General features: G+C 37.6%; 1 protein-coding gene across 5 annotated transcripts in view; it reads left to right on the forward strand.

The window, feature by feature from the left end:
- The window catches only part of MCTP1 (multiple C2 and transmembrane domain containing 1), a 230,857-nt gene that overhangs the window by 39,898 nt on the left and 177,067 nt on the right, over window positions 1-13,892 (forward strand). For 2 of the 5 annotated variants that reach the window (XM_063129601.1, XM_063129602.1), the window contains exon 2: window positions 8,791-8,905. In XM_063129601.1, coding sequence (XP_062985671.1) covers window positions 8,791-8,905 — 115 coding nt within the window. Of the gene's footprint in view, window positions 1-826; window positions 1,031-8,790; window positions 8,906-13,892 lie in introns of those variants that run through there. The other 3 variants (XM_063129603.1, XM_063129605.1, XM_063129604.1) reach the window with 3 other exon arrangements.

A 13,892-nucleotide genomic window follows, 5' to 3' on the forward strand; every position in this document is an offset into this window, starting at 1 on the left:
CCCTTTGTTAATCAGTCTTAACCATGGTGTAACATTATGGCTGCCGATTAACAATAGCCATGCAAATATAAGCAAGCAAATATAATGCTACACCATGCTTAATGCTGACCAGGCAGGAGATTTACATGAGACAGGAGCAAAAGCAGAAAGGAGTCTGCTGCCAGTTGAGAGATTAACAGTGACATATCTGCACCAGGTTTAAAAGGTGGAGAGGCAGAGAAGGATTTCAGTCGGCAAAGTTTAGGATTCACTGAATTTCTATTATAACAGATGCATACATGGGAACTTATGTTTAAAAATCTATTTATTTGTGTGTGCCTGAACACACACACACGCTCTTCAACCCTAAAAAAGAGTACTTTGAACAATTGTTTCTGCCATTCCTCTCTATGGTAATTAGTTTGCAATAGCAATTGGTTTGCTTGTACCATGTAAATGTGAAGTAATAGTCATTTAAAAAAAAAAAGAATCCTTGGATATGATAATGTTCATTTGACCTATATAATTTTAGCATATATTATTTTTGAGAGATTTTAACATTGGTAAACTAACTAATGAATTATGTGTGTTATGGTGAGATATGTATGTAGGTTTTTTTATTCTGTGTTCTTGCTGTAATACGTTTGTATGAATTTGATCTAATCTTTAACTAAAGAAATACTGTATTCTCAGTTGCTGAAAGATCCAACAGAGCTATCTTGTATTTTGAGATCAGTGTTTGGAGACGCTATAAAATGTAGTACAGTGAGATTGTAGATTAGTTGAGTGAGTCATATCCTTTGAAAGCTGTGAAGCAACTGTATTCACACTCTATGGTTTCCTCTTACAGTCACTCTCAGTGGCTGCGGTTCAGAGCAGCAAGTAATGTTAAGAAGCCGATGATAGTAGATGGAGGTAAACAGTATTGTTCGTTGATGGCCCTTGTATAGGACTAATTTTGAGTGTGAATGAATGGATGTATTTGAAGCCAAGAATTGTTTGCTTATTTAAACTGAAAGCAGAGGAAATGTTGCCATTTGGGCACAATAAGGTATTTCCCCCCCAGTTCAACATGCTCTTACTGGCTCCAATCAGGCTGTATGTTAGTGGAATAATTTAGTATGAAATTAAATATGTGTTGTGGATATTATTTAATCAGTATAACAAAAGACTTTAACCTTAAAGGTGATATTTCTGTAAAAATGTATTTAAAATGTGAATTGATGTTTTCATTAGCATCTTATTAAATCTGTAAGAAAAGCACCTGTTTTCTTCAATTTATGACTTATTTAGATGTATAGATTTAAAATCATAAATTTGTATTATTTACTGAAAGATGCAAGAATTTTTGCAGAGCAGTCCATTTCAAATCCTAGCTTCTTCATCTTTTTATGCTGAGAGTGAGTGAGTTTAATATACCGGGATTATTTTTAAAATGAATCAAGGCTGTAATTGTGTACAGATTTACCTGGCAGTAGGTCCCAATAAACTAAATGGGGATTACTTCTGAATTGATATGTATATAGGGTTACACTGTAAATATATAAAGTTGCTAGAAGATATAGTTGATAACCCATTTAAGATTGTAAGCTTTTTACTGAAGAGATTACTAATACTGCTGACACAGAACAAGCTTTTCAAATATCTGCAGTTTGCAACAAATTCTAAACATATGCTACTGACTTGATATGCATACGTGTTGCTATAATTGGCAGTACAGGAGTTCAGGTTGTTTTAGGGTTATACAAACTTAGCTGCTGAATATTTTTGAACTAATTTTGCTTGCTTGACTTCCAGTTAGAACTATGACAATGGTTTCTGTTTTTGAGGGTGATACTAGTATTACTAGAATCCAGCTCTTTTGCTTATGCTTTATGCCTTAAAGCATGCTTACAAAACCAATAGGGCATGTAGTAGATTTGGAGTGGGAGAGAGAATATTTTTTAAAAATACATACATATAATTTTCTTAGATTTACAATTGACAAAATAATACTACTTTCTAGGTAAAAGTCATTCATTGTGAACATTACCATCTTGAATTCCTGCCTTCAAAATAAAAAATATCTCTTGCTGAACGTTATGATGATCATGATGTTTCTTTTAACTTATTCAGTAGTTTTTCTAAATAGAGAGATTTGAATAATAAGCATGAGAATCAAATAATCAAACTTTAAATCTTTGCCAGTAAGCTTCAGTTCTTCATTAAGAAAAAAAGGATGGATGAACTGCATGCAACATATTTCCTTTTTGCATTAAAGATGATGAAATTCTTGGACATTTTGTTATGTAAGAGCTCTGCAGAAGACCTAAATATTTTGGTCAGCAAAATTATACAAAAGACTTAACTATGTTCTTGGATCTTTTCTCTTAAAGGTAAGAACTAGTTCAAAGCTTTTAAGTAGAGATATGTGTTTCAGATTTTAAACTGGAACTTGCTAATGTTTTTTCTTAGTATTAAGATATCTAATTTTATAGCACTTTAGTCTGGATATTTTGAGTTGTTTTATTTTGCAAGTATCTGGCTTTTGTGCAAGATATCTTCTTCACTTTTAATGGTGTTCGGTTCAAGCGCCCAACAAGAACCTATATTGTTACCCTAGCCTAATCCACTAGGAAAAAGAGAAATTGTCATACTTGTAGTCTTACCTTAAAGATGCTACCAACTGAATCTGGGGGTCTGTTTATAGATTTGCAAATATTGCATATGAATTAGGACAACTTCCTTCATATGTTACTGTAGTGCTGAAGTGCTTTTCAGCGGTGGCTGCATATCATACCACTGTTTGGAAGCTTGGAACCACATGGCTATGGACAGCTATTCAGATCCTTCTTGCCTTTTCGTCACTCACCCTTGAGCAGTGGCAAACTAGGAGATTTTTTTTACTGCTGTTCTGCTTCTTCATTTCCCTTTCATAACATTTGGAATGCCATACATTGATCAAGGAACCGATTACATGATTGTATGAGTGTGTGCCATGTCTTGCTGTAAAACAGAGAGTGCAGGAGTGAGCTTGCCTTGAAGATTCCAAGCATCACAGAAAATTGCATGGCTAAAGGGATAAGAGAGACTTTAAAGGACAGGTGTGCAGGGTTACTAATAATTTCTGGTGACCTCAGAAATCCGCCATGCTTAATCACAGTTTGAGATTTTTTTAAAGTATGAGGATGATGTTTTGAATTGTTGTGTCAGTATTCCAAGTTGGAAATAAATAAAACCAAGTTCAGTTGTGCAACTAGTTGATTTCATGGAGTGCCAGTTTTGTAATACAATTATTGTTTACTCTTAGATTTAAAAGCAATATCATGGCAATTATAGCAGTTTGACTATTGGAAAGAAAATTAATTTTGGATTGTGCAGTTACTGAAAAGCTAAAAGCAGCTGTCAAACTTCATTGGTACTTTCAGGATTCTTCTATGTCCCAAATATGTGGGTGGAAGGGATTTGTGTACTGTTTTGTTCTGTTGCTATCAAAGTTGGTAATGGCTCATGATATTGCATAGGGACATAGTTGTTTCACAAAGCTCAATAAAAGCACAGTTGTTCATATGGATTGCATTTCTTTGGTTTGGGGCCTTGGGAGCAAGTGGTTTCATAATACAATATTGATTAGCCTTTGTACGGGATCGAGATACTATGGCCTCAGTTGCTACTTTTTCTACATCCTGTGAGTATGGTAATTTCTTTCTTGTTGCAGTTGAAGATTATTTTTTAGCCCACGACATGCACGCATATTAGATTACCAAATGTTTTTATACTGAACTGAACAAAATTGTATCTTGTGATTGTGGTAAAATATAATTTGGAGAGTGGCAGAATACAATACAAGTTAAAGAAATGCAGAATGGAGCAGGAAATAAAAAGAAGTCCTGTGTGTCAGTATTATGTTAAACAAAGGAAACTGTAATTTTCCCTCATGCTAGTTTAGACTGCAGAAACAGACTTCTAATAATGAAATCCATTGTCTTAAAAAAAAGTTGACTATACTTAATATATAAAATATTGTTAATAAGCCCTAGGCAATAATTGTGGTAACACAGGCATTAATTTATCACAGTTCTAATCTACTCTTGTGTACAGAACAAAATTTCATTCCACTAATGGAATCTGTCTCCAAACAGCACTTTGCCTATAGCAAAGCTCAAGGCAACTTCATTATCTAAGTTTTATATACTAGCATCTTTATAACTTGGCACTTCAATTTTATTCTTAACAAAGGGTGGAGGAAAAGTGGGGGGAATTCTTTGTGGGAGAATTGTGGTATAGGAGATCAATAAGGAGTTGAGCAATTATGTGTGTGTGTGTGTGTGTGTGTGTGTAATATTTCAGGATAAAGGTTGCTCTTCAGATTAGACCGATATTAAAAGCAAAAAAAGTACTCATTTATTTATTTATTACATTTATATCCTGCATTTTTCCTCCTTAAGGAACTCAAAGCGGCATACATAATCCCCCTTCTCTCTATTTTATCCTCACAACAGGTTGAGCTGAGAGTCTGTGACTGGCCCAAAGTCACCCAGTGGGCTTCCATGGCCAAGGGGGGTGGGGGGCTAGAACGTGAATCTTGGCTGAATTTTTTTAAAGGCAGATTGCTGATTAATAACCTAGAATGGTTATTATTATTATTATTATTATTTATTTATTTATTTATTTATATAGCACCATCAATGTACATGGTGCTGTACAGATGGGATTGATGGGATGGTGTACCTAAAGTTAAGGGAGAGGTGAGAATTAGTTGGAATTAAACCTCTGTTGGGGCTTTTTGAAGGTCATGCTCCCCTCCCAGCTATAAGAAGGTGACAGAGGGGTGTGTGTGTGTGTTTGTCTGAAAAAAGAGCAGTTGTACACATTTGGAGGCAGGGTGAACAAGCTGTGAGCTAGCTGAAAGAACCTTGAGAGCTCCTGGATCCTCTCTAAGGCCATGGCTAGACCAGGATCATCCTAGGATCATCCCTGGACATCAGTAGTTCTCAACCTTCCTAATGCCGCAACCCTTTAATACAGTTCCTCATGTTGTGGTGACCCCCAACCATAAAATTATTTTCGTTGTTACTTCATAACTGTAATTTTGCTACTGTTATGAATCGTAATGTAAATGTCTGATATGCAGGATGTATTTTCATTGTTACAAATTGAACATAATTAAAGCATAGTGATTAATCACAAAAACAATATGTAATTATATATTGTGAAATATTTATTTCTAATTACAAATAAATGACCATCGGAAATATGTGTTTTCGAATGGTCTTAGGCGACCCCTGTGAAAGGATCGTTCAACCCCCAAAGGGGTCACGACCCACAGGTTGAGAACCGCTGCTGTACATCAAAATGACACACAGGGGATACCGGGAACAGGCAGGGACAACCCCTCCATTTGCCTGGGATAATCCTTAGGTCTAGCTAGGACCTGACATTCTGGTATGGGGTAATGCATTTGCCGCTTTGTAGAAGGGCTGAATAATTGTCTCCACTTACGTTCTGCTTCTATGTTTGTAATTAAACCAAGTATTACAAACCAAACCTTGGAAGTTCCCAGTGCTGCCCCTGTAATTTTTTACGAGTTGGGGAAGCAAGGAGCAAACAATGTTATTATTGGTGAATGGATGCTGATATGGTGATAGGAGTGGGGACATTTACAAGTGTAGCAAAGTGCAGGCCTCATCTGTAACATGATTGTGCACTGGAAGGCTAGTGGCAATTTTTAAATTATCCATTGTTTTGTGTGTGTATAGATAGAGTATGTATGTATCTATTTGATTCTGCCAACATCAGTTTGAACAGATAAGTCAAAATACTACCTTATTTTAGATTGCAAGGTTGTTTCTAGTTTTTTTGCCATAATGCAGACAAATTATAAAGAGGGAAATGTATTAATGTAAATTACCTACTTTGCAGGTAGTGGATAAGTCATAGCTTTCCTGTGGCATATTTATTATTTATTTGTCTATGAAAGCATAAACACATCATGGCTAAATCTCAGCATTTCATTATCTGTTTTGTCTGGACTAATTAGATGTTTATAAATATATATGACATAAGTTTAGTAGTGTAGTAGTTTGTAAGCTTTCTTCATAAGTGTTTTGATTGGTTTTTATTCACCTTTGTTTATTTGTCAGAATGCTTGAATAAGTATACAAAATATGTGAATAAGAATAAGTCCTTCAATACCATAGAACATAAATAATTTTAAAGCATAATAAATGTATGAGAGGAGCGAGAATTGTTAACTCCATGCTATGTTTGTACAGATTGATTACAAATCAAATCAATAATTGAAAAAAGTGATTTTTGTCGAGTGTCACTTTCATTTTGTGAATACTGAGTACTTTTTGGCCTAGTTCAGACTGTAATTCTTAACTATGGTTTAGCCTTGCTGGCACTTGCCTCAACCTTGTGAGTTCTCCCTCTCTTCCATTCGCACAGTTGCAAGGAAGAAAGTTTGAAACCTTTTGCTTCCCTTTTTAAACTTAGTGGAGTTCTTTGTTACGTCTGAACATAAGGTAACTCTGGTTAGTTTAAAGTATGATTCATTTAATTTTGGCTTATTTCAACTACTCAACTACTCTGCGTTTGGTTAGAATAAGGAACTTCTCCTAGTTTAAAAGTGGAAAGTGAAAGCGTCCAGTCACCTTGTGACAGAGCCAGAAAAAGAGAAAGGAGGGCGGAGTATGTGGGCCTGACGTTGTGTCAGCTCATGTATGTAACTTTAAACTAGACTTCACATTATTTATTTATTCATCCATACTAGTTTGCCCAGTCACTGAGCAAGTCTTCAGAAGTTCTCCTAATGGTACCACCACCATCCTCAGTATGCCAAGCGGATAGGGGAATGCTTTTCCCAGGCAGGCTTGCTTAGAGCCTTCATTGATACCATTTTAATGGTTTTTATTCTCTGACCTTTAAAAACTTCAAAATTACTGTGGAATCTCTCCCACCTACCCACCCACCTCGTGTTATATTTAGCATGGCCACTTGTGCATCACCAAAAAAGAGAAAACTACTCCACAAAAAAGGAGAAAAAGAGGACACTAATTAGCTTAACATTTCCATATGCAAATTTAGAAATAGTAACTGTAATTTAAATAGAAATGCAATATATCTCACCATAGTTAAGAAGGTTGACTAGGGGCTCATCTACACCAAGCAGGATATTCCGATATGAAAGCAGTATATTAAAGGCAGGAGCTACACTACTGCTTTATAGCGGTATTGAAGTGCACTGCAGGATGTACACTACTACTTTATAGTGGTACTGAAGTTCAGAGACAACTGTTGGGGCCCATGACACAGCTACACCAAGCAGGATATAACACTATGAAAATGGTATATGGTATGTGTCATGGGCCCCAACAGTTGTCAGTGCACTTCAATACCGCTATAAAGTAGTAGTGTGGCTCCTGCCTTTTATATACCACTTTCATAGTGGAATAACCTGCTTGGTGTAGATGAGCCCTAGGTTACCTGTGTGCCTGCTCAGTCTGCTCTCTAGGTGCTAACTATTGATAGGCAACTTCAAGGCCCTTGCTCTCCCTCCTTATGATTCCTTGACTTTAAACCAGATTTTGACTGGACACCTCTTCAAATTGAGGACTGTCCTCTCCCAGATCTCTAAAATAGAGTACTGTCCTTTGAAAATTAGGACACCTGATTGCCGTAGTTTACCTTTATTTTATTCTCCTGACCCATGTCAATGAACAAATTATCCAACTACAGTTAACTCTGCACTGCTAAAGAAAGAATAAATTAAGGTGGTGCAAAAGGGATAAACATGGTTGATTGAATTGGTGCTGAATGCATCTTTGGGCATCTGCAAGATTATGGGGGGTTGTTTTGTTTTTTCAATAGGTAGAAGCACAGGAGGTATGGTTTTGCTTGATGAGCATGTGTACAACTTCAGTAAGAATATCTGTGAAACTTTCATGAAATCATAGCAAAGTTTTCTCTTGGCAATAATAGCAGTTTAACACCAGTTACTCTAACTGTTAGAACTGTGCAATCTATCATATGTTAGTCATTATAAAGAAAGTTATATCCCCACATCAAATAAAACTTTTCAGTGTTCAAAATGTATACACTAGGGCTCTTAATGGGACTTCATTCATTGGGTTTCAACTAGGAAATTGTTACCTATAAAGGGGAATCTTAAGGCTTCTGGAATTCAAGCAAGGTAATAACATCCTGTTCTTTGAGGTGTCACATCATGCTTATTAAACTTAGTGTAATACTTTGTGAACACTTCAAAATGAAGTTGGGATGCTTTGCCAACAGACTGGTTTGCCCAGATTGGAAACAGTTTTGAATTAACAGCTGGATTTTATATTTATATAATCAGCATTAAAATGGAGGATCAACATTTGCCTGCTACATTTTTGTTCCTAGTAGTCCTAGGAGCAGTGAAATCTGAAATCATCATGTTAGCTGGCACAGCCTAATATGAATATCTGCAAACCCTCCTCTGTATCATCTTAAGATTCTGACTATGCAGACATCCTGACTGCAACATCTGGTCAGCTGTTTTTCTCCCCTCCTATCCCCCTTCACTATAGCCAACCTGCTTTTTGTAGCATCTTGCCTGATAAAGAGATCTAGAGATCTTGACAGCTTATATATGTTTTGTGAACTTTGGGTTGGCCTAATAAAGTTATTACAGCATATAGATTTTGGCATTTTTTCTTATAGCTAACATTTGTTTGCCCTTGTTTGTTTTTGTTTTAAAGAATATATTCTGCAAAATGGCAATTTAAGTGTTTTTTCAGTGGATATTAAAAATATTGGGCTTTAATGTCTTTTCTTTATGCTTTTTAGAGAATCAATCCTGCTGGAACAAGTAATGCAGAATTATCCCTCACCGATCCCGGAATGTACCAGTTGGACATTACGTTAAAAAGAGGTCATAATTTAGCTGCTCGTGATCGGAGAGGTAAGAATATGCTGAGAAAAACATTGTTTTATATAAACCATTGGCCAAAGTAGGTATTTCCTCCTCCTCCTCCTCCTCCTCCTCCTCTTTCTCCTCCTCCTCACATTTTGTCCATTTTTATTTTATAACTGTGTACTTAACTTACAATGCTTTGAAGACATCTTGCAGAATCAGGCTTGCTCCTTTTAAATCATATTCTTTACATCAATATAATATACAAGGCTAGAACTAATTGTAGTACTATGCTGGGAATTTCCATCTGAACGTGTTTACGTCTGAATGTGTTTCCTCTAATCAAACCTATGTTTACATCTTTATAGATTTCATTTTGTGAATGTTCAGAATTCAATGGAGATTGAACAACATATACAAAAATCTTGTAGGTGCACACACAGAAGCATGATTTACATAATATGTAGCCAACACTTGATTAGATTAAAAGCTGAAAATATTGGCAATTTTTAAATTATCATTAGTCGAGTGATAGCTCAAAAAATGGGCTTTGGAACTTTACAGTCAGGATAGAATGAATGAAGAATTCAATTTAATTTGTAGTCTCATCTGAGGGACCTAACGATAGGGGTATGGCCAAGTAGCATAACTGCTGCCACTTTGATCACACCCTTGCAGGACTATGTCAAATGTAATACATCAGAGGGTGGTATTTATATAACACAGCAGCATAGCTTCTGCTACCACCACTAAGATGTAGTGATGAATACAAAGGTAGACCACAATTAATATAGTGACTATGAGATAGCCCTTTTAGACTAATTGTGCATTATGTGTGAGGGCACAATTAAGAGTTAAAAAAAATACAAGATTGCTGATGAAAATGAAAACCTCATATCAAGGTTCTCCATTCCCCTCTGTAATATCTTTTACAAATTAATATGTATTTCCATGTTGTAAGGTGGATTTTCCTGCACCCACTTCTCATTGCTAGCTGGCTACTGTTAGCAGGGCCATATAAATGCACAGTGTAATGATATCAGCAAATAGGATATGACAAGTGGGGCCCTGCAATAAAAACTTGTTTGGAGTACTTCTGTTCAGGGCTCCAGCCACTCCTTTCTATTTCCTCTGATTTTTCTAACTTTTTTTCCTCCAACAGTCAGTATACCATTCCCATTGAGCATGGTTGATTCTCATTCGGCTGTGTTGTGGTTTCCCCATTCCATTTTATGGGGATGGGGTGGGGGATGCTATCCAATCCCAGCTACATTAAAATCTTTGATTTCTCCGTTGATGTCTGTGAGCAACTCTCACTTTCATCCCTGTGAATGGAACTAAAATGACCTATCCAGGCAATTTGCTGGTTCATTCTATACCTTTGTGTCTCTTCTTTCCATCTCCTTTTCTGGGCATTCCAGTCTTTTTACGCTCCCACTCAACTGTTGTTTTTCCCCACTGAGCTAGTCAATATTCTGTGCCATTGAATGCTGATGGGGCTGCTTTAAGAGACCCCTCCTTAGGATTTTTCTAAATATTTGGGGGCCATCTGAAACTCTTTGGATTACCCCATGTCTGCTGCTACCCCCCTCGTGTGTGTGTGTGTGTGTGTGTGTGTGTGTGTGATGTCATTTTTGCCAGAGCTTCATGAACATGGGAGGATTAGAACTGGAAACAGAAGAAATGATCCACTGTACAGAGGGTGAGGGGAGAGCTAAAACATGTCTAAGTGATGCATTTATGGAATCAGGACGGACCACTTAGAGAATCATTTGGCCAACATTTGCCAGTCTTCTAATTGGGAGTGTTGAAATCTATACACGTTTATAGCTGCTGGTATAACTATATGAACATACTGTTAACTGTAGCTGTTTAATAGCATTAGTTACGTTATTACCACCTAATCTAGCATTAAAGTCACCTACTACAGTAATTTGTATCAGTGGATGTTCTTCCATTATTTTTTCTAGCTGCAAGTCTAACAAAGCCCATATATTATCTTCAGAGTTCACAGAGCCTTTAGGCTGTATGTAAACATTGATACAGATTATGTTAAACACAGTACCACTAGATAAGCGAACTACCTGAAAATGAGGTGATTTCCTCTACTTCCAGTTTTAAGCTTGTTGAAGCCAAATCTCCTTTACTCCTTCCTTTGGTATTGACTCTTGCAGCTGGTTGGGAGTAAGAAGCAAATCCTTGTATGGAAATTTCTTTTGTCCAAGTTTCTTGAACGCAAATTATATGGAACTGTTTAAGATACTCGATAAAACTACAATCCATTATCTTATTAAACCATCCTGCAATGTTCCAAGAAATAAATTTAATAGGCTTATGCCCTAAATCTGTTGAGCTCAGTACATTTCAGCTACCATTCTGCGACCAAGGTCCATTTCGAAATTCATGTCTATCTCCCCACATTCTATCTCTTCTCCTATTCCATGATTGAGTCTGACTCCTAACTTGCCATTGTTGGGGTGGGGTGGGGATAGGGATCATATTAGGAATTGCATAATTATTCCAAGATGGACTATGTCTCGTCTTTATGGGGCTTAGTGACGTATCTCTAGTCCGAATTAGGATAGGGATAGGATTATTTAAGGAGTCATCTTGGTTGGTATCTATATTCAAGTTTGAGTTTGTTCTTGGCAGTTTTACATTGGGCTGTCTCAGCCCCACAGTATCAATCATTCTTTATTGTTTGTAGCCAATGGCCATCACAACATCATAAAACATCATAAAACATTTAAACATTTAAACATTAAAAACATTAAAAACATTAAAACATTAAAACATTAATCTGATTAAAACTGTTGAAACGGTAGGACAAGTTAATACATTAAGCAAAATAGAGCAGCAATAAAACACGTTATCTTAAATCAATGCCATACTCTTTGTGTTATTGTCTACCTTACCCAAGGTCAGAATCCAGACCTGCCACAAAAGCTCTCCTCAACGTTAATGCTGCTAGGGCAAATAGGGCCACCCTGAAGCTTACAAAGTTGTCTGTGTCTGCCAGCAACTACCTGATTTCGAACTCTTCCGTGTGGACTTCAAGGATGTTTAGAAAGGGGAGGATGAATTTGGTCCGTGGTGATTTATAGAGGTGGCAGTGAAGAACATAATGAGCCAAGTCTGCATCTTGGCCTGCTCCACATATGCATAAATGCTCACTTACGGGACAGTTACCATATCTCCCCTTCAGGAGTTCCATAGGCATCTGTTGAAATCTTAATTGCGTAAACGCTCGCCTGACAGGGAAAAAGGTTAATTCCTTGAGATATGAAGCCATTTTGTGGTCCTGCTTGAACTTAGGATACCAGATGGCCAACTTACATTTCCTAACCTGTTCAAGGTCGATCCCAATATCGTTATTGAATATTATATCACGGATTTGGCGAACAGGTAGGGCGTGTAAGGTTGTGACTGAGAGAGGTGAATAGGATGACATCAAACTTCTACCAGTACGCACCCATCCCTCCCTGTCCTGTAGGTCCAAAAAGCACATTTTTGCCAGGTGTTGCTCAGGCATCAGGCAGAGCTTTTTCATATAAAGAATGACAGATTTATGTACACGAGCTCTCAGGGAGGGGATGCCTATTTCTGTTCTTAATAGTGCTCCAGGCATATTATGTGCCACTGCCAAGAGAGTGCGTAGAAAGTTATTCTGTATAGGTTCTAATTCATTTTTGTAGTAGGCACCCCATATGGGTGCAACGTACAAAAGATGTGCTATTATTTTGGCAACATAGACCTTTACCATGGGTTCGACTAAGTGGTGTCCGTTTGTATAATACAGCTTTTTAATAGGGCCCAAGAGGCGACTGCTAGAGGTTGAAATTGCTTTAATGTGGGCATGCCACAGGGTGTTCTCCGAGAAGTGAAGACCCAGGTATTTGAAAGAGCGTGTCTGCTCAATAACTTGTCCATCTAAGATCCATCTATGATGAACATGTCTCTTAGCAAATACCACAACCTTAGTCTTGTTGTAATTGACAGTTAGGCCCTCCTGTTTGCAATACCCTCCAAGTTGTGTAAGTAATCTTCTCATACCCACTTGAGTTAGTGAAATGTGGGCCATGTCATCAGCATAAAGCAAGGCTGGAACCTTCATCTTTCCAATTGTGGGAGGGAAAAAAGTAGGGGCATAGAGTTTTTGAGTTATATCATTAATATAAAGATTAAATAATAGCCGGGCCAGAATACAGCCTTGCTTGACTCCTTTTGATGTCAAGATGGGATCAGAGAGGGAGCCTGCTATACCATACCGGATTTTAATGTCTGTATTGGAGTATAGGCGCTGTATAAGGGAGAGGAGGTGCTTCTCGATTGATAAAGCCTGCAGCTTATTCCACAGCCTCTGTCGGTCTATGGAATCAAAAGCAGAGGAGAGGTCTACAAAAGCAACATACAACTTCCTTGGCGGATTATTTGCATACTTTTGTAATAGGTAATTCAGAACAAAGCACTGGTCGATTGTACTATGACCCTTACGGAAGCCAGCCTGTAATGGGGAGAGGATATGAAACTCCTCAACCCATTGTTCTAATTTCTCCAATAGGTGCCTCGTGTACAATTTGGTGGGAACATCGAGCAAACTTATCGGGCAGTAATTGTTAGGGTCCTGAGCGTTACCTTTCTTATGTATTGGGACCACCACACTAGATGTCCAACCTCTTGGGAGAGCACCTGTTAAGTCGATTGATGTGAAAAGTGCTGCCAAAATTGGGCACCACCAGGATGGATTTAGGCGGAAAATTTCGGGTGGCAACATGTCCCCTCCCGTGGCCCTTCCGCTAGTTAGTTGGCCGATGAGACTCATAATTTCCCTTTCTGTAACTGTGGGCCAGGTATTCTGTGCATCTAAGGGCAGACCATCCTCCAGTTCGCTCTGAGCCAACTGGGTTGTATCTGAGGATGAGAACAGATTGCCAAAGTGTTCCACCCACCTTTCCATTGGGATCTGTCCTGCTACCTCAGGTTTAAAATTTTTTAGACCCCTGGCCACCATGTGCCAGAATTGTTTTCCATTGCG

Source organism: Elgaria multicarinata, chromosome 6 (assembly GCF_023053635.1).
Source record: "Elgaria multicarinata webbii isolate HBS135686 ecotype San Diego chromosome 6, rElgMul1.1.pri, whole genome shotgun sequence".
Taxonomy (NCBI): domain Eukaryota; kingdom Metazoa; phylum Chordata; class Lepidosauria; order Squamata; family Anguidae; genus Elgaria; species Elgaria multicarinata.